The sequence below is a fragment of the Temnothorax curvispinosus genome, unplaced genomic scaffold, assembly GCF_003070985.1.
Source record: "Temnothorax curvispinosus isolate PA1 unplaced genomic scaffold, ASM307098v1 QBEX01000049.1, whole genome shotgun sequence".
Taxonomy (NCBI): domain Eukaryota; kingdom Metazoa; phylum Arthropoda; class Insecta; order Hymenoptera; family Formicidae; genus Temnothorax; species Temnothorax curvispinosus.
This window is the reverse complement of record NW_020209829.1, coordinates 71,275-96,043: the sequence shown is the minus strand read 5'-3', so window position 1 is coordinate 96,043 and position 24,769 is coordinate 71,275. Positions and strand designations below refer to the sequence as shown.

Genomic DNA, 24,769 nt, shown 5'->3' with positions numbered 1-24,769 from the left:
TGCATTTCGTGTGTCCAGGGTTCTTATAAATGGAAAATAACGATGGAAACGATTCGCCTTTTCTTAAATTATTTAAAAAATCAAAAGAAATTTTTTTATCCGAGAAAAATTTTGCAATTTATCGAAACTGGAAATAAACTATCCTACTTATTGTTAAAGTAACAGCCACAGTTGATATAATGAGATAAAAAAGTCTCAAATATCAACATAAGATCCAAAACTTTCATGACCTGGAAAGATTAATTAATTCCTTAATTAAAAGCAAACAGCCGTGGGTTAATTAGGTGCCACGCAAAAAACGTAACAAATCGCCAGGATTTCATACTCATTTCTATTCCTCTTAAATAGATAAAATATATGCATTTAAACAACAAAATCTATATATTTATACATTAACAAAAAAATGCATCCCTTACAGGCAAAATAATTTTGTATTTATACTCGTTCTCTTCTCACAGACGCGCGAATCTCAATGTATTATTTAAATGAAATAACTTTATTATAACTTACTCGAATTTCTGAAATAATTAATTCTTCATGACATTAATCGAAACTATATTAGAAGGTAAAATCGCTAAAAATAAAAATATTTTTTTTTATAACTTTATCATACAAATCGTAATATGATTTTACATTATTATGCATATATGTGTGATGTATTTTGTAATAATGTGGGATTTTTATTATTTATTATAAAAGTGTTGTTGACAAATAGGCTAAAATTCAAATATCGCTTATTGTGTCTTTTCAAAGATGACAGAATTGAAACTGAATTTCCGATGGAAGTTGTATTTTAATTCGCATGAGTAAGGATCAATTCCTCGCGCTTATCCAAGTTCGTTAGCACGAATAACATAGTCAGTCACGGATGAGAGGATATTTCATTATGATAGAAGTTATTTTCCTCTATTTATCAGCAAGTCGGAGGAAAAACTGGCTTCCGACAGGTCACGTTTACTTTGTTCTTATCAGCGTTTACATTTATGCGACTTTATCATTTATTTTTTTAAATATTGCGTTTTAAATTAAACTTACGAGTAAAAACTATTTCCTAATATAAAATCTCCATTGCCAATTCTGCTTAGTGACTTATTTTTCGTTCATATGATATGTATCACATTATTTTTATTTAAACTATATATAACTGTTGCCAGCACAGTTTTCACGGAAACTTATGCTCAAAATGATTATTTATCAGTGAACATCACATAATATTCTAATCTCGAGTGTTATTTATTTCAACCCACGCTTGTTGCTTTCGACGTGTTTTTATGATAGTTCGGCTTTATATCAGTTCCGCCTTGTGACAGTACAAATCATGAATAAATACAGCAAAGACTTATAAATAAAAATGAGAAATGTGCAAAATAATAAATAAAAATTGTAAATAAAATTTACAAAAATAAAAATCATAAATAAACATCATAAAATTTTATCGCATAAATCATAAATGTAAAATAGGAAAAATTTATCGTGAAATATTATAAATAAAAATGACATATGTTTAATAAAATAAATAAAAATTATAAAATATTGTTGTGGAAAATAATAACAGTTATAAAACTTTATAAGTAAATGTAAACTAATTTTTTATTACAGGAATTACGATTAAAAATTATAAAACTCTAATTCTTTCTGTACATTTTATCATAATAATTGATCATCAATTGCATATAATTTATATAACTGGATTTTAGTAATAAATGCATGTTGTTTAATAAGAGTATATCTACTTAATTTAGTTAAATAAATAAATGCATGTTATTATCATTCATCTGACTTAATTTATTATTAATTATTCATTATTATGTCATCATCATTTATCAATCACTTAAAAATGATATAATCATATATGCGCTCTCGCATTCACACGCAAGAACGCACACATAATACGCCGCTTATCGATTCTTTTTGTTTACGAGCGATTAAATTACATAATTAATTATATAAATTAAATGACTTATTTATCTTTTTTCTCTTTTTTTTTTTAATATTATAGTTTTTTTTAATATTATAGAGAAATTTAACCGCTATATAAACGCACTGTTCTCAGTAATGCATTTGGTTGTAGAAGATAACTGTAGGAAACAGAATCGAATACACGTACAGGCGTAAAACTGTGTTAGCAATCAGTGCGTTATCTTTTATTCGCTATGTTCATTCACAGCGCGTTATTATCAAGGTTATACATGATTAATCACAATGAATGAACATCGCCTTATCAATTAAATCGTCATAGATATACATGTATATATAAGAATCTCTCATCGCTAAATATTATGTTTTCAAGTAGACTCAATATCTTATTCCAATTAATAATATAAACCTATTACCTTTTATTTACATTTTACATACGCGTGTATATTTTTTCTTTTATATTTACGCGTTGCGTATTTATGTGCTTTATTCATGTTTGTTTAACCATTATTTTCTTAATACTATAATATTAAGAAAAATAATGGTTAATTCAGAAATTTTCTGAAAGTTTAGTTTTTCAAATTGTCATACTTGCTATATTACATTTTAATGACAGATATAAAATCGTGAAATCTGCGTTCGCAGAATTTCACGCCATGCAGTGATATCTAGGTGATCGTAGTAATAGTTTTAATATTCAAATTATTTTATAAACCCTAAATCATTATGATAATAAAATAACTCATTGGACCAATTTTAATAAATTTTGTATTACTACAATGAATGCTTTTATTGCATTCATGTACAGTTTTGGTTCAGTGCAACTTGCTATATTACGACATTTTAATGACAGATATAAAATCGTGAATCGTGCGTTTGCAGAATTTCACGCAGTGATCGTTAGTATGTATGTATATATGATACGATGAGCTGATCGATCATTAAATAGACATTAACGTTTCGTCTAACGCGTAAACACGCGTTTTATAAGCAATACCGCATTCTTGATTGCACCTTGATGGCCCATAAGTAAAATACGCTTTGTATGATACCGCAATACAATCGTAATGGCGTTACCATTACATAGAAAGTGAACTTTTGCATATTGCGATGTGACAAGTATACTCGCACAGGAAACAACTTCTGATCTGCCATAGCAAAACATTTCACGTCCATATTTAATGGTCGCCCTGAATTATCGTCGCGTTCGCAGAAACATCTTGAGACAGGTGTTTTAAAGTTTTAAAATAACCTCGATAAAAACGGAGTATCCAATTTGTATTCTTTAATCATGCGTTAAAGCGTATAAGAAAGTATAATGTAAGCAGACATTTTGTACAACTTTTGTATAAACGCGAATTATACACCACGAGCAATTAAAAGGGGAAAATAACGGTTATAAACAAGTTTTTAAATTGGAGAGAGCGATTTATACGGAAGGAAGAAATATAATCACCTGCAGGGCTTAATACAGGATATCCTGACCATAAAACGCAGCACGTTACACAATGGATGGAGTTCAGAAAATAAATGAAATTGCAACACCGACCGAACGAGACGTGAGCTCTGGGCGTATATTATTGGAAATGTAATAATGGGGTCGTCCGTAAGTTCGTTGCCTTTCTATTCTTATCAACAAGAACGCAACATATATTGTAGAATGTAGATAATGATCCACGTGATAAATAATGACATATTTAAAAAAATTGTAAAAAAAAACAGTTAATTAAAATTAATAAAGTTAATAACAAAATTATATGCACAGAGATAATCAAATTAATTAATATTTATTTGATAAAAAAGACAATTGTGTTTAAAGAAAATATGAAATTACGTCTTGTCAATTTTCTTAAAATACAAGATAAAAATAAATTATTATTAACATCGATCATTATTATATTTGAATCATTACCTACTGTCATTATATCATTATATTATCCTTTCATTGTTTTTATTACTGTTCTTCTTGTGTTTTTTGCTTTATTATATTTATATTTTATTATTATATTAATTTTTTATATTATCTATCGTAAAATGGAAAAAAGATTAATTTCTATTCTAATTGTTATAATTCCAAGAGCAGAATAACAAAAACTGAACATATCCTAAGAACAAAAAAAAAATAGAAAGTATCAAATTAGCTAATCCTTGTCGTTTGCCGTCTGACATACATTTTGTGTCAAATACACGTTACAACTAGTTACACAATTCTGGTCGTCGCGTCTAGTTTGTGATTGACGTCAGACTGTATTTAAAGTTCTATATAGAATCGACATAGAGCTAGATCAGTCACGCGATATTCGTCGTGGATTTTCCTGACTCATACGGGCCGCAAAAGACCATGGATCCCATTACAATGTTCAAAGTTTCCCCCTCTCGCTCTTTTTCTTCTAACCTTGTTTATTCGCCGCCGTTATTTATAGCATTACTAATCGGAATTTCTGATATGGTCTAATATATTATGAATAATCTCAAAATATCAAAATCAAGAATACCAAACTTATATGTGTGCCTTGCAGTTTGATAACAAAAAATATAACATATATGCAAACTTACATTATATTCTAAAAATTCTTTAAGAATTGACATGATTAACAAGCAAGTTAATATGATTCTTATGAAGAGAATTAAATAAAAATAGAAGTTACAGCTTTATATGCCGTACAGTATCATCATCGTTTTTGCGTCAAATATTCCAAAATGTACACAATTGCGAAAAAACCAGAAATTCAGCTGCTTGTAAAAGTAATCGTCGAAAGCGAGCAACGAAAGGAAGGAAATGAAACTTGCGCTCTTGTCACGGTGGCTCAAAATCCTCGCATTAGCTTGCATCAAATTGCACGTGAATATGGCATTAGTCAGAGCGCGGCGGTGTAATCCGTGTCCTTCACCGCCGTAAATTCCATCCGTATCATTCTCAGCCTACATCGAGAACTGAACAGCACAATCAGCACAGATTTTATAAATCGGGTTGGATTTTGAGCTCAACATTTCAAAGTGACAATTTATTTTTTTTTATTCAGTATTATTTTCTGCTAAACATTTACGAACTGTGGGATCGTTTTTATGTATGCACTTTTCATCAAACAATCCAGCATTATTTCCAGCAGATTCGGCACGAAAGGCATTGAACAGTGAATGTACGAGATTATTGGCGATAGAATTATTGTTCTTCATTTCATCGACGAAAATCTGAATGGCAATATATGTATAGTAGATTTATTCGAGAAACGATTTTGCTGCAATAGTGCAAGATTTACTTTTAACTACACGACAAATAGCGCGATATTAGTATGATGGATATACTTTTCACTGGTGCCAGAAATGAGCTGAATGACAGATTTCTAGATCGCTTTTCTCCTAACTGTTAACCGTTGCCCTATAAAGCCCTTTACGCGGCGTATAACTCGTATCAAGACGTGGGTTTCAGATGCGTTTATATGCATCTCCGAGAAGACGCAGACGGAGTCGGTGGTTGGTGAACTTCGTCAGTCTGGTTTATAATTGGTGTCAGACGGTATTTACCGTTTTATACTCGGCATTACGCGCGACGCTACGAGATAATTTTAAATTCTCGGCGACGCGTTACTGCGCCGATGCGGTGCGAGTGCGAGTGCACGTGCCAAACGCATTTGCATTATTTCACGCATTGTAGCCCGGAAATTTCGAACGCTTGTAATGAGAGTATAACATAATATAAATTGCCATATAATATAGTGTTTTGCATGTGAGACACACATGAATACTTGTATTCAACACAATATTAATATTTGCATGTTTACACAGATATTATTAATACCGCTGTGTATATCATCTTGTTTCATCAGTTACAAAAGATATATATAATAACGTATTTTGTATTAATAACGTATATTAATATTCAAAATAAATATTTTAAAATATAAAGAACGTACAGTTTAAATTAAATTATGATTTTCTAAAACATAATTTAATTATTAAATTTTTGAAACAAGAATATCACGCTACGTTATATTATAAAATTCTGTGTTAAAGTTTATATAAAAATGTAATTTTGAAAGTTTTAGTTTGATTATAAAAATATATTAAATTAAGAAACTTGAATTATATATATAATTTATATGTGGTACATATTTATTATTATCCGTTGTGTATCAAATATAAATTATTTATATCAGACGTAAACATATTTTTGTAATTAGAGTGCAGAACTGTGACAGACACGTGTTCTAACCGTCTGCTCACGATCCTTGAATTGATGCAGAAATAAGTGCAAACGTGTAGGCACGTGCCTAATAATAGTGCAAGCTAATATGCGATAGTAATGCAGATCATCCGGTTATATTTTTACGACTTTTCTCTTCCATTTATTAATTCTATCACTTAACATTTACTAGCTTGTCAAATAGTTTATTTTACCAACATCTAAGTGATTCTAAACAGGAATATTTGACGCAGAACTTCGCGCAGTCATACATTATCGCGTCAGAGAAACGCATGTTTAACCTATGATGAAAATTTTCTAAAAATAGATTCTCTTATATCATTACAACATTTTTTACGTTATTATTTTATAATTATTATAGTTTACAGTTGCTTTATATTTTACATATGCAGTGTGGTCCATTGGGTGATCTTGAATAACTTTATTTACTAGTTACGACAAAAGGTTATCTGAAAGTTTTAGGAATATCACAAAACTTGGAGAAACTTTACCCCCAAAACTTGATACTTTAGATTATTGTGTTTTATTAAATATTTCACTATTGACACATTCAATAAAAAAGCTTTTGTACTAAGAAGAAGATTTTGTCCTCTAAATTCGTTTAAACGAGTATCAAAAAAGGGACATCGAAGACGAGCTTTCTTCAAATTTTATAGTGTTTGCAAAACTTTTCGCATAATCTTTTGTCATAAACAGTAAATAAAGTCAGGAATGCCGTAAAAAACCATTAATTATTCGCATTATATTTAGCAGGGTTTCATGATCTCTATCACGCAAACTATTAACGTCCTGCAAGATTCATTTTAAGCACTCTTCACCCTCAACCCTTTCTAGAAAGGGGGGACTAATCGACTTCCCTTTCATTGAACTCTTAAATTATTAGTTGAATAATTAGCTCGATCATGAAAAGGAGAAAAGAGAAGAAAGAAAGAATAAAGAAAGAGCATTTTTCAACATGCAAAATTAAATACCATCGAGGAAAATGCATTCGCTTATTCTAATTCCATTATTCTTATTCTGATTTCAACACGCTATCCAAATGGTTTTAAAAATAAATGTAAAACTAGAAAACTACACAAAATATTACAAAAATGTGTCATAATTCTATAACAAGTTAAAAGTGTGGATTTAGTTTAATTGTAAGACAAATGCTACAAAAAGATGTAGGCTATTTTATATTATTATATATTGTACAATTTTTAAACAATCGTTAGTATATTTAGTATTTTAGGTGCATTCGACATATTCGATAACACATCGATTATTTTACTACTAAAAGATAATCGATTTCAAGAATACTTAAGAATCGAGTTATTGGTTCTTTGCTACTACTCAAGTATATCGTGAACACCTCTAGATATGCATCGATCCGGGAGACACCGACATGATTTTGGCAAGCTCCGCTGGTATTTATAGATAGATACGCGAAAATTTAGTATCTCCAAGCGAGAGAAGCGTGTAGACTCTCGACGCGCATTTAAAGGGTACGATGTTGCTTAAAGTTTTAAAGATGCATTCTTTCAGATAGTATGCAAGTTATTATGAATTTATAATATTATAATTTTTAAAATCATGTTTGTACATTTTTCTAACTATTAATTAAATAGAATGTTCAAAAAAGGGATTTAGCTTTTTAGATGGCAATAATTAAATCAATAAAAAATGTTTAATTATTATAAACTAAAAAATAATATCTCAAAAATAGAATATATTTTCGACTTTGGTAATACAAGCAATTTTTATCATAAAACCACAGCCTTTTTGCATCATAAATTGCACAAATAAATTGCTCTCGTCGTTTTTACATTTAAAATTATTAAAGTAAGATTTATTTAAAAGTTAAAATAAGAGATATTCAAACTTTATATTTTTTATATATAATCTACAAATAAACAGTAAAGTGATAGAACTAATTACTAATAAAGAAAATTGAATGCCTTCGTATTATATACGTATATTATTATATCGATAGCGACTGTAAAAATATAAAAAGATATACAATGCTAAAAAAATAAAAAATTAAAATATTAGGTCCTTCAGTAACTTAAATTATCTCAACTTGCTTTATCAAATGAAACATCGTACTCTTATTTATGGATTAGCCGCTGTCAAGACAAATTTAATGATATATATATTTAATCCAAGATTATTGAAGATGCTCCCAACCGAGAACTCTGTTTGCAAAACGATTGCGAATAGCGTCTGCAATTCACTTATGTCGCATTGTCTACAATCTCAATTGTCGACAGTCTCAATTGCCCACAAGCGATAGCCTATCAAGCATCACTGCACAAAAATAGAGATGGACAAAAGTCGATTAATCAATGTCCAATGCTTCTTTGTCAAGGAACTAATTACTTTCCCGATGGAGAATTTTTTTTATTCAATTAATCTCTATATCGATCTTTTTTATTCGTTGTTATTAAGTTTTGTTAGCAGGCTTTATTGAATGTGTGGCAAATACATAAATTTATTGTTTTACCGTACAGCGTAGACTAAGGCATATGTCTTTCTTATTAATTAAAAGTTAATTCCGTATTCTTAATTTATTATATTTAATTCCTTGTTCCTTATTACCGTTCATTGTATCTGAGCCCTCAGAGTGACCTCGACCGATTAACTTAACTCTGATTAACTTAATTGACGGTCATCTTGTCCAGAAATATCTTATATAGTACTTTGTTATCGTAGATGGAATTATTAATTTCTCTCGTAATTTGACATGCAAAGGGAAAGATTAGATTAAGAATGATGAATTACATAGCTAGAAATTTTGTTGCGAGCACTTACGCTTGTTGACTTAACCGTTCATTAATCAAACCTCGATCAAAGTTATTCTTAAATTTTATTTATGTTTGGTATTAAATAGCTATAAAAAAGAGATCACAATCGATCATTATTGATATCTCTGAGATATTATCGATTATGAAAAATCAATTGCTTGAACGTTGATTTTTTAATATCGTCCACTTACGCAAAGTAATAATTTCAGATAACGATGCGTGATGTGTTTGCAGTTTCGTGCAAATCGCACTGCACACATGACCTTACTTCACACATACACATGTACAATATATAGCCATGTCGCACGCACATGCGATGTGTACACAATCACTTTGCACACATAAAATAAGAAAATTATGTTAATTGTACATGTATTATTCTTAACATTGATAAAATAATTATTTTAAGCGCTTTGCAGAAGCAAACATTTTTGTTTACGCATACTGCGAAAATTATTTCAGAGTATTTGCACACTTTTTCGTAATATTTAATTTAAAAAAATATTTTATTTAAATTTTGATAGAATATTAAGCACGCGGCTTAATATTCTTTTGTACAAATGTTTAAAAAAGTAAAAATCATCGCTTGACGATGTGAAAGCTGCATTGTGAAAAGAATAGAAAAGAGAACGTTTTTTAAAAAAATCTGTCGACAAATTAATTGTTTTGTGTTCAGAAAAGTGTCTTATTTGCGTTATACAGCTCTATTGTGTATTTTAATTGCACTACGTTATAGACACGTTTTAGAAATGGTTAAGTGACAGATCTTATGCATGAAGAGCAGGTGGACATGACATCTGAATTCGCGTGGCGTGGAAAGTTGAAAATTCCTATGGAACCGTGCAATTATAGACCTCGTTTCTCATTGAAGACAACGGACGACCAATCTATGCAAACCTTCTCCCTCTGGGGTGAACCCTCACTTTGCATGGAAAATTGCAAATCTATCCAAACCCGTACAATTGATTAACCATATTATTTACATACGATTCCACAGATAATTTGCAACTATTCATGTGAAGTGAACTAAAATGGCGTGCACAAAATGTTTGAAATAATTTTCGTAAAAACATAATGTTATTAACAACAAAGCGCAACTATGTTATTAATTATACGAACGTGTACAAACTGCTACCGTAATTTTATTATTTTGTGCACGGTTGGGTATAATACAATGCGCATGTATGTACTAAAGTTTATGTGTGCAATGCAGCCTGCGCATAAATATGCATCCGTATCTCAAATTATTATTTATGCGCAATAACTCATATAGTCTCTCAATATGCAATTGAAGTTGTCAGCCGTGCAATTGAGATTGTAGACAAATGGCGCAATTTGACAATCGTCACTCCTCACGCCTTTGGAACTTGAAAATGTAAATATTTTAGAAAACGGAGTATACTTAAATTAAAATATTTTATTTTGGTGCAGTATTATTTTCCTCTTTAGAATTATATTATACGTATTTTAGAATACTGTAAATATGTAAATATGTATATATCATTTCGAACATCTCTAAAGGAAAATGTATTGTTCGAAAAAATATTTCAGGCAAGACTTAATTTTGTACGGACAAAAAAGGAATGATTTTCGGATGATCTTTTCTAATCCTCATTCTTATTTTTATACCTAAGCTGTTGTTGAAGTATTTTCGGAACAGTAGTTATAAGCCTTTTCGTTAAGACCTTCCTGAGTTATGAATCTTCAAAGTTTAAGTACTACCGGCATTAGCGCTTTACCCAAGGTACCGCGATATTGGAGCCTCCGCTCAACGAGATGGATCGCGGAGTATACATGGCCTCATCGCTCGTGCGTCGCTCACGTGTGCACCTGGCGTGAGGCATTAACGTACCTTTTTTGACACTTCCTCAACAAAAGTACTGAAAAATTAGGTACTTGTATTCTACGTAGCGATTAAAAATATGAAACTTATAAATTTTAGAAAAAAAATAGAGTTATATCTTTTATTATTTATGAATGGACTCTATTTCAACCGAATCTTGATTCGTAACTTAGTAGCAAAATGTTGCAAAAGTAAGATGGAAATCATAACTTCTTGTAACGTTTTTCATAAGGATAAGTGACTTTCAAATTGAAAGAGAAGATACAGTTAAGAGAAGCTTTAGTTTTATATTTCCGGTGCATCCTAGATATGTGATGCATATGCATGAGCATTATTGCATCGCTCGTTGCACGTGTTCACGTGGCCTTGTAATATGCAAATCCGTGACTTGCGCGTGGACGCGAAACAAAATCGGACGACGGCTTTTATTCGCCGAAGAGAAAAAGACGCGATGATCAAAAGCTTCGTTGACGCCGAACGAAGTGTCGAGTTAAAATAAAAAGGTCAAGTGAGATATAAAAAGTGCTCATAAATGTTCATAAAAATAGCGGAATGTTCTATGTGATGTTAACATTTGGATAAACTTTATAGACACGTTTTTGAGATTATTATATTTAATATTTTATTAGCGAAGGTTTAGCTATTCAGCTATTTATTTATTTATAATTTAGTATTATTATTATTTTTTTTAATGTTCCCTGCTTCTTTCTTTCGCGTATATAAATTTACGTATGCACACACAGAATAAAATGTCTAAAACAATATACATAGATATCTCTATTGCTTTTAAAGACACAAATATTTGTAACTTTTTTATTTTTAGTATCTTCCATAATATAGTGAGTCTCTTTGCATATAGTTAAATAAATAGTTGCTATAATATATAGGGTATTCATCTCTAAAACGAGACCATCAAAATATTTTCAATGTTTCCAACAAAAATAGGAAGATCTTTCAGAAAAAAGTTATATGTTTCAAAAGAATAAATATTATAGTTATAACGATTTATTTAGTTGAAGATTATACCCTTTTAGATTTCATGCTATTTCTGTAAATGAAATCATACTTTCATACTTTCATACCTTTATACTTTTATTAACGTCATATTACAGCAAACATCAAAAGGTACGAGGGTCGTTCAATAAGTCCTTAGAACATTTTTCGTGTACAATTTTCTAAGGACTTATTGAACGACCCTCGTATTTAGCAAGCTATTATTATACAATATAATATCTACCCTTTGAAACTGTGTGCGTACAACTTCTTCTTAAGACCTTTCCATTAAAAATAACAAAAATATTTTGAATGGTGACGTGTTAAAAGCGGCACGCTGTATATAACATTTATAAACTGAGTTGGCATAAAAGATGTAATTAAAAAATATGTAATTCGTTGTTACAAATCTGAATCATGAATAATCACGGAGGTTAAGGCAGAATTGTTAATGCAGTTATATAGTATTGCAAAAGTCTGCAGGAATTATGTGCACATTCGTCAATTAATCGCTCACGCATTTCAAGAGTATAATAAGAAAAACCAGTAAATGACACTATCTTTGCGTCTTTATTTTAGTTTGTTTTAGTTTCTTTTTTTAGCTAAATAAGCGATCTACTATATTTCAAGAACTGTTCTATTCTACTAATTATTATGAATGAAGCCTTGTGTTATGGCAAAGCCATTAATAATTATGGGGAAGCACTACAGCGGACGTTACCTGACTGTCTTAAGCCTGTGTTTCAGATTTTATGTAAGATAAATAACTAAATAAATAAAACTTAATTTCTTTATCCAGACTAAAGAGAAAAAAGATTATTTTTGTATTATTATTAAAAAATTATTAATGAAAAACAATATATATATTTTTTTAAATCTAATTACAAATGTCTATTAAATTAATTAAACATAAAAGGTCGATTTAGTGACAAATTTGTACAATTTATACATTATTATTTTAACATTTATATTAAAAAATACAAAACAATAAAAATGTTTAGATATTAAAAAGCAACATAACCAAAATCAGAATATTCATAAAATGGTTAAGACAAATTTCATAATATTAATTAATACATATATATATCTATATATTATACATATTAACAATTATAAAAAATATTTGTTCCTTTTTCTGGTTTTGCTGTAAAATTCCTGAAAATATCACGAAATGATAAAATTCATAGGGAATAAAAAATCCTATATTAAATCTGTATTAAAATGGGTACGTACTACTGTGACAATTAATCAATCAATCAGCGCAGGACTAATTTGATGCGCAAGAAAGAAGAATTTGGACAAGCGCAAAATGTCCGTTTATTCAAGACTTACGTTCAATTATGACGGATCCAGGCAGAGAACCAGCGCGTGACACATGCATGAAGAGACACGTGGAAATCAATTTTCATCAAGAACAAGTCGTCAGCGTTCTTATCGTGAAATATGTATCGATTTAATCATATAATTAATCGCGATTAATTTTAATAGCGTCGCCAATCGTCACGTTCATGCTTTTATCGATCAATATTTACCTTTTTTTTTCTTTTTTCTTCTCAATATCATACCTATTGGTATTACCCTATGAGACTATTCCGTAATTTATTAAAGCTTCTTTGGATTATAGCTTTTTTCAAAACTAAACTGAGATACTTGTAGGCAAATAAAAGTCGTTTATAACGCAGATACAGTGTTAAGAATTATGTTCTTTCTATTGTTCTTTTTAAATAAATATTATAACAGTTCTTCTTGTAAATATTGGGTGCTCGTTATTAAAATTATTTCAATTTTGACATATCTATGCACATTTATTAAATGTTACAACTCACATTTTTATTGCTATCAAACATGATTGCCGAAAAATAGATAAGTTTTCACGTGATGTTTCTGTTAGATTCAAAGTTTTCCCATTACATTTATCCTCGTCAGAAGACTGAAAGGTCTTCCGCCGAAGTTCGTATCAGCAAAAATTGCATCGGATCGAGTGAAAAGAACAACGTAAGCAAGTGACGGCGCTATCAAAATCAAATGCCGAAAGTTCGAACCGAGATTTTGCTTCTTATTTCGCTCATATATAGGTAGACAAAAATAAGGCATTTAAATTTGAACATTGAGTTTTCTTACAAGCGCGCAAAAAAGCTCCTCGAAGAAAAAATGAATACAATATTATCTCCTAATATATCTTTCTTATTACAGAATTTTTTATTCTAAAAGAAGCAACTGAAATACTTATGGCGATTGCATTAAAATAATTTATCTGCATGTCCTATAAATTATTGTTTTTATTATGTTCGCTTCATTGACTGCAAATTTTTAACTTTTTCTGAGGAGCTTTTTTGTTTTGCATAACCGATTTAAATGTCTGATCCTGTATAGAAAAAGAAGGGAAAAGTGTCATAACGATTTTTAAAGTGTATCGGGAAATCCCGAATTAAAAAACTTAATCACCTCCTTGCAGCAAGGGCTCGCCCAATTCGACATAGAAAAGAGCATCCTTCTCGTAAGAATCCTCTTCGATGATTTCCAGGTTGATAACTTTTCTGAAACAATTACAGAATAGTTTAAAACAATGTTGGAAATAGCATGTAAAAATAGCGAATATACAAAGAAAAAATATATATGTGTGTGCTTAACAGAGTATTTATATACTTATACATGTATATACAGAGTGAACCAACAGTCAGGCACCAATCATAATATGTCTTTTTTTTTTTCAAATTATTGTGCCATACTGCCTAAATTAAGCTTTGTGCCTAAATTGCTCAAATTATTGTGCCTAAATTAAGCTTTTGCTGCATAACTCTGTGCTTCCTGTTTTCTTGCAATAGATAAATATTTTACCAACAATTCTATGATTAATTGAAGGCCTGTCGGAATGCTTGGAATTAAACTCATAAGCGATTGAACGTTGCGTGGCACCATCTGTCCCCCCTCCCCCTCCTCCCTCTCTTTCTCTCTCTCTTATTTTCTTTTATTTTAACCCAAAACGAAGTTTTTCACAAAATTTTATCGAAATCGGAGGGGGACCGTTTTCAGAACTTTATCCGGATTCAGTTCTCGTAATTATGTTATGTAATTCATTGGAGACGTTAAAAGACATCAAACGATATTAAACGCGAACTGTCTCATACTGTTTCGAACTATACGAACGACGGGACAACGCCGCGGAAATCGATTTATTACTTTGGATAATTAAGTATCGGATAACTGTACAACTTGCAGGCGCACATTAGCGTCAGGAGGCATAATTGAAGACTTCTTCTGGGAAACGTACTATTTTCTACATTGTTACTAGTACAGTCTCGACGGGATAGTAATCAATTTTCATTGAAAACGGAAATACCTTTTGATACGCAAGACACTCGCAGCTGGATAGATTTGATCAAAATTCACGCTGACGTAAAACATGATGAACAATGTGGAATCTTAATAAATTGTTACTATTCCGATACGCTTATACTGTTCTGTGATGTAATATTATTTATAAAGCAGAACAAGAGATTGCTCAATAAATTGATTTTGTCATTTTCATTATAATTAATTATTAACATCTTTCTATCTTTTCAAATTATAAAAGTGTAATAATAATCGCGGATACAATAAATCAGTTAATTTGTTACTTATTTATTATTTTCTGTAACGCATATCTATTAAAGAAACTGTAAGAAATAGAGTATTAAGCTTACCGAGCTATTTTGTCCACAGATAACACGTGTAAAACAACATGAAAATGTCAAACATATGTCATAGGCACACATCGATATGTCACGCTACTTCATATAAACAATCTTGTTATAAATTCTGTTAATAAACTTTCAGGTAGCATATAGTTAATAAGATTCAAACACGCGAGTTTGATATTAATTGAATATAGCTATTAATTAATCAAATTTCCATATTTAAAAAAAAGAAACTAGTAGTAAAAAAAAATTGATTTAGTATTGTGCATAGCTAGTTCACGCAACAATAAAATAGAGTATTTATGAAAATTATATTGCTACAAATGTTTTATTTAAAACGGAGAACAAAACTCTGAAAGAAAGCTGAATAGATTAAAAAACGTTAGTTATATTTAAGCGACTTGTTTCGCACAATAAAAAAATAGTTGATCCTTTTCTGTATAATAAAATAGAACAATTTCCTTTACAAAAGTAAATAAGTTTCTGGAGTATCGCAAATATCCCTGAATAATTCCTTCGAGAATGCCACACGTGAGAAATTAGCTGAGATATCAGTTATGTATAGCATTAGCATGTGTCGAGATTTCATAACATGTAGTCGGGCAGTAATATGAAACTATACAAGTGCAACGGAACGAAAGCTCGTTAAGGCGGAGAACTTCATTTAGCGGCGTTATAATTAAACCAACTAATGCTTGTTATCTTGACAGTGAAGCACCGTTGCACGCGAGACTTAATCCGCGTTCATTTATACCATGCATGCGACTATCCCTTTCGCTTTATTGCGAATCTGTTTCAATGGGATACTCTTCAACATGACAATCAGAGAGAAAGAGAGAGATTTCCAGAGAAGTGTAAATTACAGCTTTGTATGTTTAAACAATAAAATAAAGGTTACCGGCCAATAACGAGCAAGAGATTGTTAAAATTCAAAAAGATATATTGTTACAAACAATTGTTAAAATGGGACGTTTCTGGCTTACAATGGGTTATGGCTGAGGAAGGCATGGTGTTGCCGAAACGTCCCATTTTAACAATTGTTTGTAACAACATATCTTTTTTATCTTTTTGAATTTTAACAATCTGTTGCTCGTTATTGGCTGGTAACCTTTGTTTTATTGTTTGATACATACGAGCCTGACCTTTATTTATATTTGTATGTTTAGTTTTTCAAAAGATCGTAGACTCTCGCCTCTGACAATTCCAAACGAGAAGATGAAAGATTAAAGATTAAGAGTGTCATAATTTCCTCTTGATTTTTCAATGTTAAATGAAAAGGTAAGATTAAGAATGTCATAATTTCTTCCTGAATTTTAAATCTTAATTTCTGCTGGAATTCCCCTTTAGTCTTTAAAAAATTGCCGTCAATATTTAACGGCAACCCCAAGGAGCGGAGATTTTTTGATGTCATATTAACGATGCGACTTTGAAACTGCCTGCCGTGTAAAATCGCATCATTATATCCGACATAAACAAATCACATCGATTATTCTCGGCGGGGAGAAATGGCGGATGTGATTTATTAATCTACGAATCCAGAGCAACGCCGAGTTCGCGCTTAATTGCGAGTTAACTACAAATGACTGCGGAAAGCAGCGTAATGCTTTTAATAGTTCGAGATATCGTCTAACGCGATTAACCGATCCTTTATGTTGAAGGTCTTAAAGTCTTGAGGCAAATTGTATTACAACATGTAAGTTGATCACGTCTTACTGAAATAAATTCTTTCGCTTTAACAAGCCTGGTAATAAAGCCTATCTGGAAAAAAGCTGAAAGTAGTCTATGAATTAACAATACTGTTTGGATAATCATAAAATGGCATATACAATAATTGAAATTTTACTTCTACCAATCTTCATATATGGAATAGATACTTTATAAATTATAATTAAAAATAAGAATATATATATTGCAATATAAATTAATGATATTAATACATTAAACAGTAAATATTAAATATAACAACCAATAAAAATAACGAATTTAATTTCTTAAAATATATTTTATAATAATTATATTTATAAGACATAGGTTGTTATATTTGGAATACTCTAGAGAGAGCCCAATTCTTTATTTCTTTATTCCTATCTGACAAGAGATAATTCACATCTGTCACCCCTAAAAACATCCCCAATGCGAGTGAACTTTAATAAAAGATATATTTCGGAGCCATCATCGAGGCGTACGAAATAAAATGTCGTTTACTTTAACCGTTCTTGCATGAGATGCGAATTGAGTTGCTCATGCGAGGCGAGAAGGGGAATAAGAAGGGTTCTCACCCTCGGCGAAGAAAAGAGATTTAATATGACATCAGTGGCAGATTTAATCTTTTAAACGTGAAAAACATCACGTTTTATCTCTCTTATCAATTAGAAATGATTTGTTTTGTTTTTTTGTTTAATAACTTTAATAACTTTATCTATTCTTATATAAACGCGTGTGTATGAGAAAATGTACGTTGAAAGCCAAATGCAACGTTCGAGAGAAATAAGCGAAAAGCTTTTCTTCGACGATGCCAATGCCGACGCCCATGCTACGAGATTGATCCGATCACCCTGTGTGAGAGCCAAAGTAACAACATAACGAGCATAACAGCAATTTCCGAACTCATACGCTCGAAGCGATGCCAAGGCGCAATAGTGTTTAAGAGAGAAAAAAACAGATTATTTGTGCGCATGCACGTACGCATGCACGAGCCCACACAACTTGACAATGTTCTATTTACTTCAGAAAATTAATTGGATCCAACGTGTCGCAACAAAATAGACTGTTTGTTCACCGACAATTCATTAACGTCTAACCATTTCTGAATCTTCTTCTATATGTAGTGTAAGGTTCAAAAGTTCTAATTAAAGTTTTCAGTCTGATTTGACTAGAGGAAAATCAACAATTCCTTTTCTTTTTTTTAATATAATCTTGTATTTCGATGCATTTATTACAACATTTTATTAACATTTCTCGTACCCTTATAAAAATAGTCCGAATTCTTTCCTTCAAAATATACCGAAATTACAGACTGTGCTTCTTCATCAAATGTTTCCTTCATAAATTTTAATTTTAAGAACAAGGGGCCAGGTCAAGGTTGTAAGGTGTAGATTCCTTGAAACTACATTGTCAAATCGCAACCTTTCCTAAAATTAATGTGTACATGATCACATTGCTACCTTGTTTTTCTTTAATGACATCTTCTAACTACACTGCAAATCCAAATGTTATTTTAGCTGAAACTCTTCTTACACATTTCTTGCCGTTTTAAATCACGTCATTTAACACGATTGAACGTATTAACTTTTAATTTAATACGATTATGTGTTAAATGACGTAATTTAACACGTAAAGAAACATGTAAAAAAAAGCTTTAGTCTAATGTGTTATTTTTAGACGTTTATGCATGTAAAAATAACACACTTCGATTTGCAGTGTAATGCATTAAAAAGACGTATTCTCCTGTCTGGTGTTGCGTTCTTTAAAATCAATCAGAAGGATCTCGGAAAATCTTCTCAGAAAATCTTCCTCCTTTTGAAACTGTGTCACCTTTGCTTTCTTGAGCTTTGGTGGACGTCAGGTGATGTCATTCCATAGATTTTCATTTTGATAGAGGATCACGATAAATGCCGTAGCTTCGCCTCCCCCGATAACAATGGATTCAATAACTTCTTTCTCTCGACCTTCTCAAGGAATAAAAGCTCACTGCAACATCTCACTTGCTATTCGTTTTGAACTGCCAAAAGAAGTTTGCTGAGCTGACTTTATTTATGTTAGATTTATCAGAATCCAAAACGCTGTATCTTTTTATGACACACGTCTTGCTGCTAATTTCTTGGTTTTTATTTAACCACCTGTCTTCCAATATTTCTTTCTTTACAATACTTTTTCTTTGCTTCTCTGTTTCTGTAAGCCTATCGTGACGCAATCTTCAATAAATGCTCTTCCTAAACGGAATTGTTTTATCCATTTTTTACGGTAAAATACGAGAGAGAAGGGTCCCACAAATAGCATTTTCCAACATAGACCTTTCCCTTATTTTGTTAAAGATTTAATTATCACTCGATATTTGATTTTAAATATTTTCAAAATTTACTCCGATTATGCGTGCTAAGTCAACAATATCTCAGTAATGTAAATTGATGTATTTTAATTTTTGCTTGAACTTAATGAAAGATCAGTTAAACAACCGTGATACCTATATTGTTCAAAGGCTGATCAAACCCGAAACTTCTAAATCTTAGTAAACATGGTATATTCTTTTGTATATCTATGGATTTGATAAATAATATAATAAATAACTTGGCAGTATTACTCTTAGCCATGTTTCTATAAAAAATTCTTATTAGTCAACGATTTAAAATATTGAAGATTTAGATATTTTTGAACGAAATTCCAAAAATTTAGATTTTATTTATATACATTTAAATATCGTGCTAAAGCCTAGCGATTTTTGTATAACATGTATGCATAAAATATATCACACCAGAATATGAGAGATCATTAAAAGCTGATGATTTACATGAATTTAAATAACATCGCTGAGTTAAATAACCGACAGCTATTCCTGGCAACCGACTGACACTTCCGTTATAAGTTAAATTAATTACTGCCCACGTGGTGGCCGTAATGACAGGCCAGATTAAATTAACTCTCAAGTTTCAAAAATGACACCGATGAAGGCGTGATAACTGATAACGCAATGATAACGCAGCGCACTTTATCGAGGACAGATAAGCAGTTTCCATATAGTTGAGACACGGATGAGCGCCGGCGGGAGAAGGTCTAACTATAAATAGCGTTAGAATATCCATTTAAGCCTGTACGCACGTTAAATCGATCGACCTCTACCCGTTACAATGAGGTCTTACGTTACTGCTTGATAAACACTGATCTCTTTCCTTGAAGAGGAAAATTCACTTATTTATAGCTTCTTCAGTCGCGCCCGGTATCTAACGATAATGAACGCATGCGGCACAAGATTTAAGGGTGCATAGACATATCAGGTTTGGAAGTATCCTCGATCTTAGAGAGAAGAAAATAATATGACAGGTAAATAACTTCGCTTGATACTGATACAAATTGCATAACGTGCATAATACTCACGTCGATTTTACTTAGAATCAAATACACAGAGTATTTAAGAAAAATGGAAAAGAGGAGACAGATAGTAATCATCAAACCATGCAAAAAAAAGTCTGATTAACATAAACCGAAAAATTGATTTTGTCAAAAATAGGAGCAGTTTTTGTTTTCGGTAATAGAAGACTTGCATTTATTTTATTTATTTTTTTTTAATAAATCGATTCCTTATTTTATAAATTAAGGTAGAAATAGCAAATATTTCATTTAATTCTTATGTAAAAATATAGATAATAAAATATTTCAAATAAGAAATATCGCAGAAGGTATTCACATTTTAATAATCTTATTTACTTGAATATCTGATATTAGATATTAGCTGTTCTTTAAGTTTTCAATATATATATCATCTTTTTAACATTTATATATTTTTTAAATCTGTATTGTTGTGTATAGGATATTCTCGCTTGTATACTCGAGCAATACAAATACAAATATTCTAGTTTTTTTATTTCGTTGAAAAAAATCGGTCAGTCTATTTTCCACTCGGAGTTTTAGAATGCACAGGTAATCCGCCGGTTTTCCAAGGAATGGAGCATCGGCGTCTCTCGTTCTCTATTCGTCTTATTTCTCATCCGAAACTCGAATGCCATCCGAATCTGGCTGATATCGAACGGTTGATATCCGGTTATATATTTCTTTACAAATTCCTAGTAGTAAAAGGATTTGCAGGAAATTGTGTGTCACCGAGTGCCGAGTATTCGTGACTATTTTTTGAAGCGGAAAATTTTCTTTTTGAAAAAAGGGAAAAGAGCAGCGAGGATAAAGTAAATAACCGTGTTTACAAAAGACGCGATGTCGCAATATATGAGACCCATTTGAAAGAAAAACAGATACTTTGATAAATTTAGAATTATTTTTTTTTTTAATGAGAAATAAATAATATGGTTTTTGATTTATAAGCGATTGAGAATTATTTTTTATTTATAGGATTGTATTTAATTATTATTATATTTTGTCAAATATAATCTTACAACACATAGTGCTATACTATTAAATATGATTTATTAACTGACATTATAATGTATTGCGCTATATGATTGAACTTCCATTCATTTTTATCAAACGCTATACGATTTCGTTGAATCAATGGCGAAATTTGAATGCTCGCGAAATGCGAATAATTGCACAGTTTTATCATAAATTTGTCACAAAAGTACCAAATTGCAAGCTTCAGCCGAAGTTAAATTTCAACTGTATTGTATCCATCTCTTGCTACAATATGCGCGCCGCCGCATAATGTCTTCATTATGCTATATACACAGAGTATGAACCACGTGTAAAATCGTAACATTTTGCAAACGTATGTGTATAATGAGTTATGTAAAACCCAAAATTTCTGGGATAAATATACGTAGGTATCCGATTTATGCATGGAATTGAAAAGCATCCGAAGAGTTTAATCATTGCATTTTTAATATACAAATGTTTGTTACATATTTCTATTCAAGTTTTATAGTGGAAAAGATAAAAGTTTAATTTTTGATAACCATTGTATTCTTAATAAATTCTTCGATTTTTTTAATCTAAATTAAAGAGTTTACTCTGAAAGTGTCTTAAACATTTAAGATAAAAGACATAAAGCTATAAAATTATTTCAATTATAAAAAGAGTTAAAACGAAAATTTTGGAAGTTATAAAAGATTATAGAGGTATAACTTAGCTTGACGCATTATGCCTATTTTACAAAATATATTTTTTAAACGGTTCAGCAATAATGAGCATTTTCGACTTCAGAATCTTTGATATATTCTATGTGTATTGAGACACATATCTTTAAAGCATTATTGTTTCTAAACTTACAATAATTTGATATATAAATTATAAATGCACTTCTGCAAATTCTTTTTTTAACGGAAAAAATTTCCAAATTTTTCTCGAAACTGCAGCATATTAAATACAGCGAGAGGAAAAATTCCATTCAAGTATTATTGAATTATTCCGTTTAATGCATGCATGGCTATTTACTCAAATGCTGAGTATTGTTCTGGCAATCAAGGCAATTCTCTCCAAAGCGGAAGTACACTTCCGTATTTATTCACGTAGCCCTCGGCACATAATGTATCGCAAACATTTATTTAATCCCGCACCCTTCATTCACACCCGTTTCACAGTCTATAAGCATAATTCGGCTAAGTAATTAATTTTAAAAAATCATGACGCCACAATTTTAAATACAGTAAATTTTAGAGAATATAAAGATGTACATATAGAGGACTTCCATATAAAGATATAGCTATATATAGTAAACGAAATGATTGAGCTCAGATTGAGCTTACATTGCACATTCTTATGTCAAAGAAGAGAATGCGCAACTATTAATAATGTTCAATAGAAATCGACGCCTAGAGCCTTAAAAAGACGTCGCCGAATACAAATGATAATACTTGACAAAATTTTTTAATTTAACCAGATCTATTATTCTTTTAAATCTGTCAACTACCGACTTTCTAGAAACACTCTTTATAGATATAGGAAAGTGGACCACGCACGAAATGTATGTTTTTGACATACAGTCTGGGACAAATTAATTTAGGAGATAATTTACCTCAGGCTGTTCATTGCCTCGTTGTTTTCATTGACGGAATGAAAACAACGAGGCATAAAATTCGACATCGCGACACGAATATCGCACGAACCCATAAATGAGCTAATGACGGGGTAGGAAGCCCCTGGAACGCACTACACTGCATCCCCGCACTATTCACGATCAAATTGCACTACATAAGTACACTTGTTCTAACAATCAAATGAAAAAAAAATCCTCTCACGCTCTCTCACGAATATTGCGCAAGATATAATAAAAAGGATTCGGTACTTGAAAAAAAACAGATAGTATTTATGGGACTGGGTAAAAATTATACAATCAATTATGCATTCAACATTGATCGTTAAAATCATACCGAAAAGAGAAATAGTTTTTAGCAGCACAATTAATTTGCACTTTTGTATAAAACCACATATCTTTTTTGCGTAAATCGATTTCTTTCGTTGTTCTACACGCAAAAGTACTAAAATCGTCCAAAATATATTTGAAAGTTTTAAGGAGGCAGTACAAAATTTACCCGGAGCTTCCAGAGAGATTACATGACAGATAATATTTCTTAAAGTACAAGTTGTCCTAAAAAGTTATAGATTTACATTAATGTAACAGGCAGTCTGATGAACAGATCATTTTTAGAAACTGCACATGTAAAAAGCAATGAAGATCTGTTGCCAAAATTAATAGGACATTAAGCAATGTGGTCGGTCATCTCGATCATTTATATTAAGCAAAATGAAAATGGCAGAAATGAAATGACAGACACTTAGCAAAACAGTAGCTAATGGAATGGTGAAGTTAAAATCACATTTGAGAGATTTTCAAGCCCATCAAAATCCACCACGTAGCCCCGATAATGGATGCCTTTCTGCTCCATGTGTAACAAGTAAATATTATCGTCTTAATATAATAAAAACAATTAGAAATACACACACACACACACACACACACACATAGACAGGGTCCACCTAATCTACGCACCTTATTTGTCTCCTCTTATTTGTCTTCGACGAAATACAAGTATGTTAAAGGAAAATGTTATTTCTTTCGAAGAAACAAATATTATAATAAGCAAAAAAATTTACTCATGCTTATATTCTTCGAGATTTCATTGGTATTTTTTAAAACGGAACTACATATTTTTATCATCGCGTTTTTATAGCTAACAATAAGATAAAGATCAATTTAGCGAGCTCTGAAAATATGATTTTTATGTAACGTTGAGTAAAAATCCTCGGAAATATATGGAAGTAGATATAAATGATGACATAATTATGAAAGAGAGAGTAAAGAAAATTTTAATACATTTTCAAATGCCCATGCATTAATTTCAATATATTTCTGTATATAATATATAAATAAATTTTTCGATCTCCTTAAAATTGTCTGACTAATGTTAGCGCATGCAATCTTAGCACGTTCTTGCGATATTTTTCAGCATCGCGATCGGTAAATTTTATCACAAATGCTACCGGCAATAATTTTATCGTTAACTCATACGCGGAGGAGAAACAAGGTAAAGACATAGGAAAAATGCCTAATAAGGTCGTAAATGTAAAATCGCACGTTTCGTGCAAACGCGAATTACCTAGTGACCTCAATACAGTGCAGTTTTCGCGCGCGTTTCTAGTAAGCCCGGGTAATATTAGTCAGGCACGAGTATTTCTCTGTTAATTTTTAAAA

The 24,769-nt window shown here is 30.9% G+C and overlaps 1 protein-coding gene across 2 annotated transcripts in view; it reads right to left on the bottom strand.

Annotated features, from left to right (window-relative positions):
- The window catches only part of LOC112451794 (sodium/calcium exchanger 2-like), a 44,539-nt gene that overhangs the window by 9,322 nt on the left and 10,448 nt on the right, over window positions 1-24,769 (bottom strand). For both annotated transcript variants that reach the window (XM_025011764.1, XM_025011699.1), the window contains exon 3: window positions 14,186-14,277. In XM_025011764.1, coding sequence (XP_024867532.1) covers window positions 14,186-14,277 — 92 coding nt within the window. The remainder of the gene's footprint in view (window positions 1-14,185; window positions 14,278-24,769) is intronic.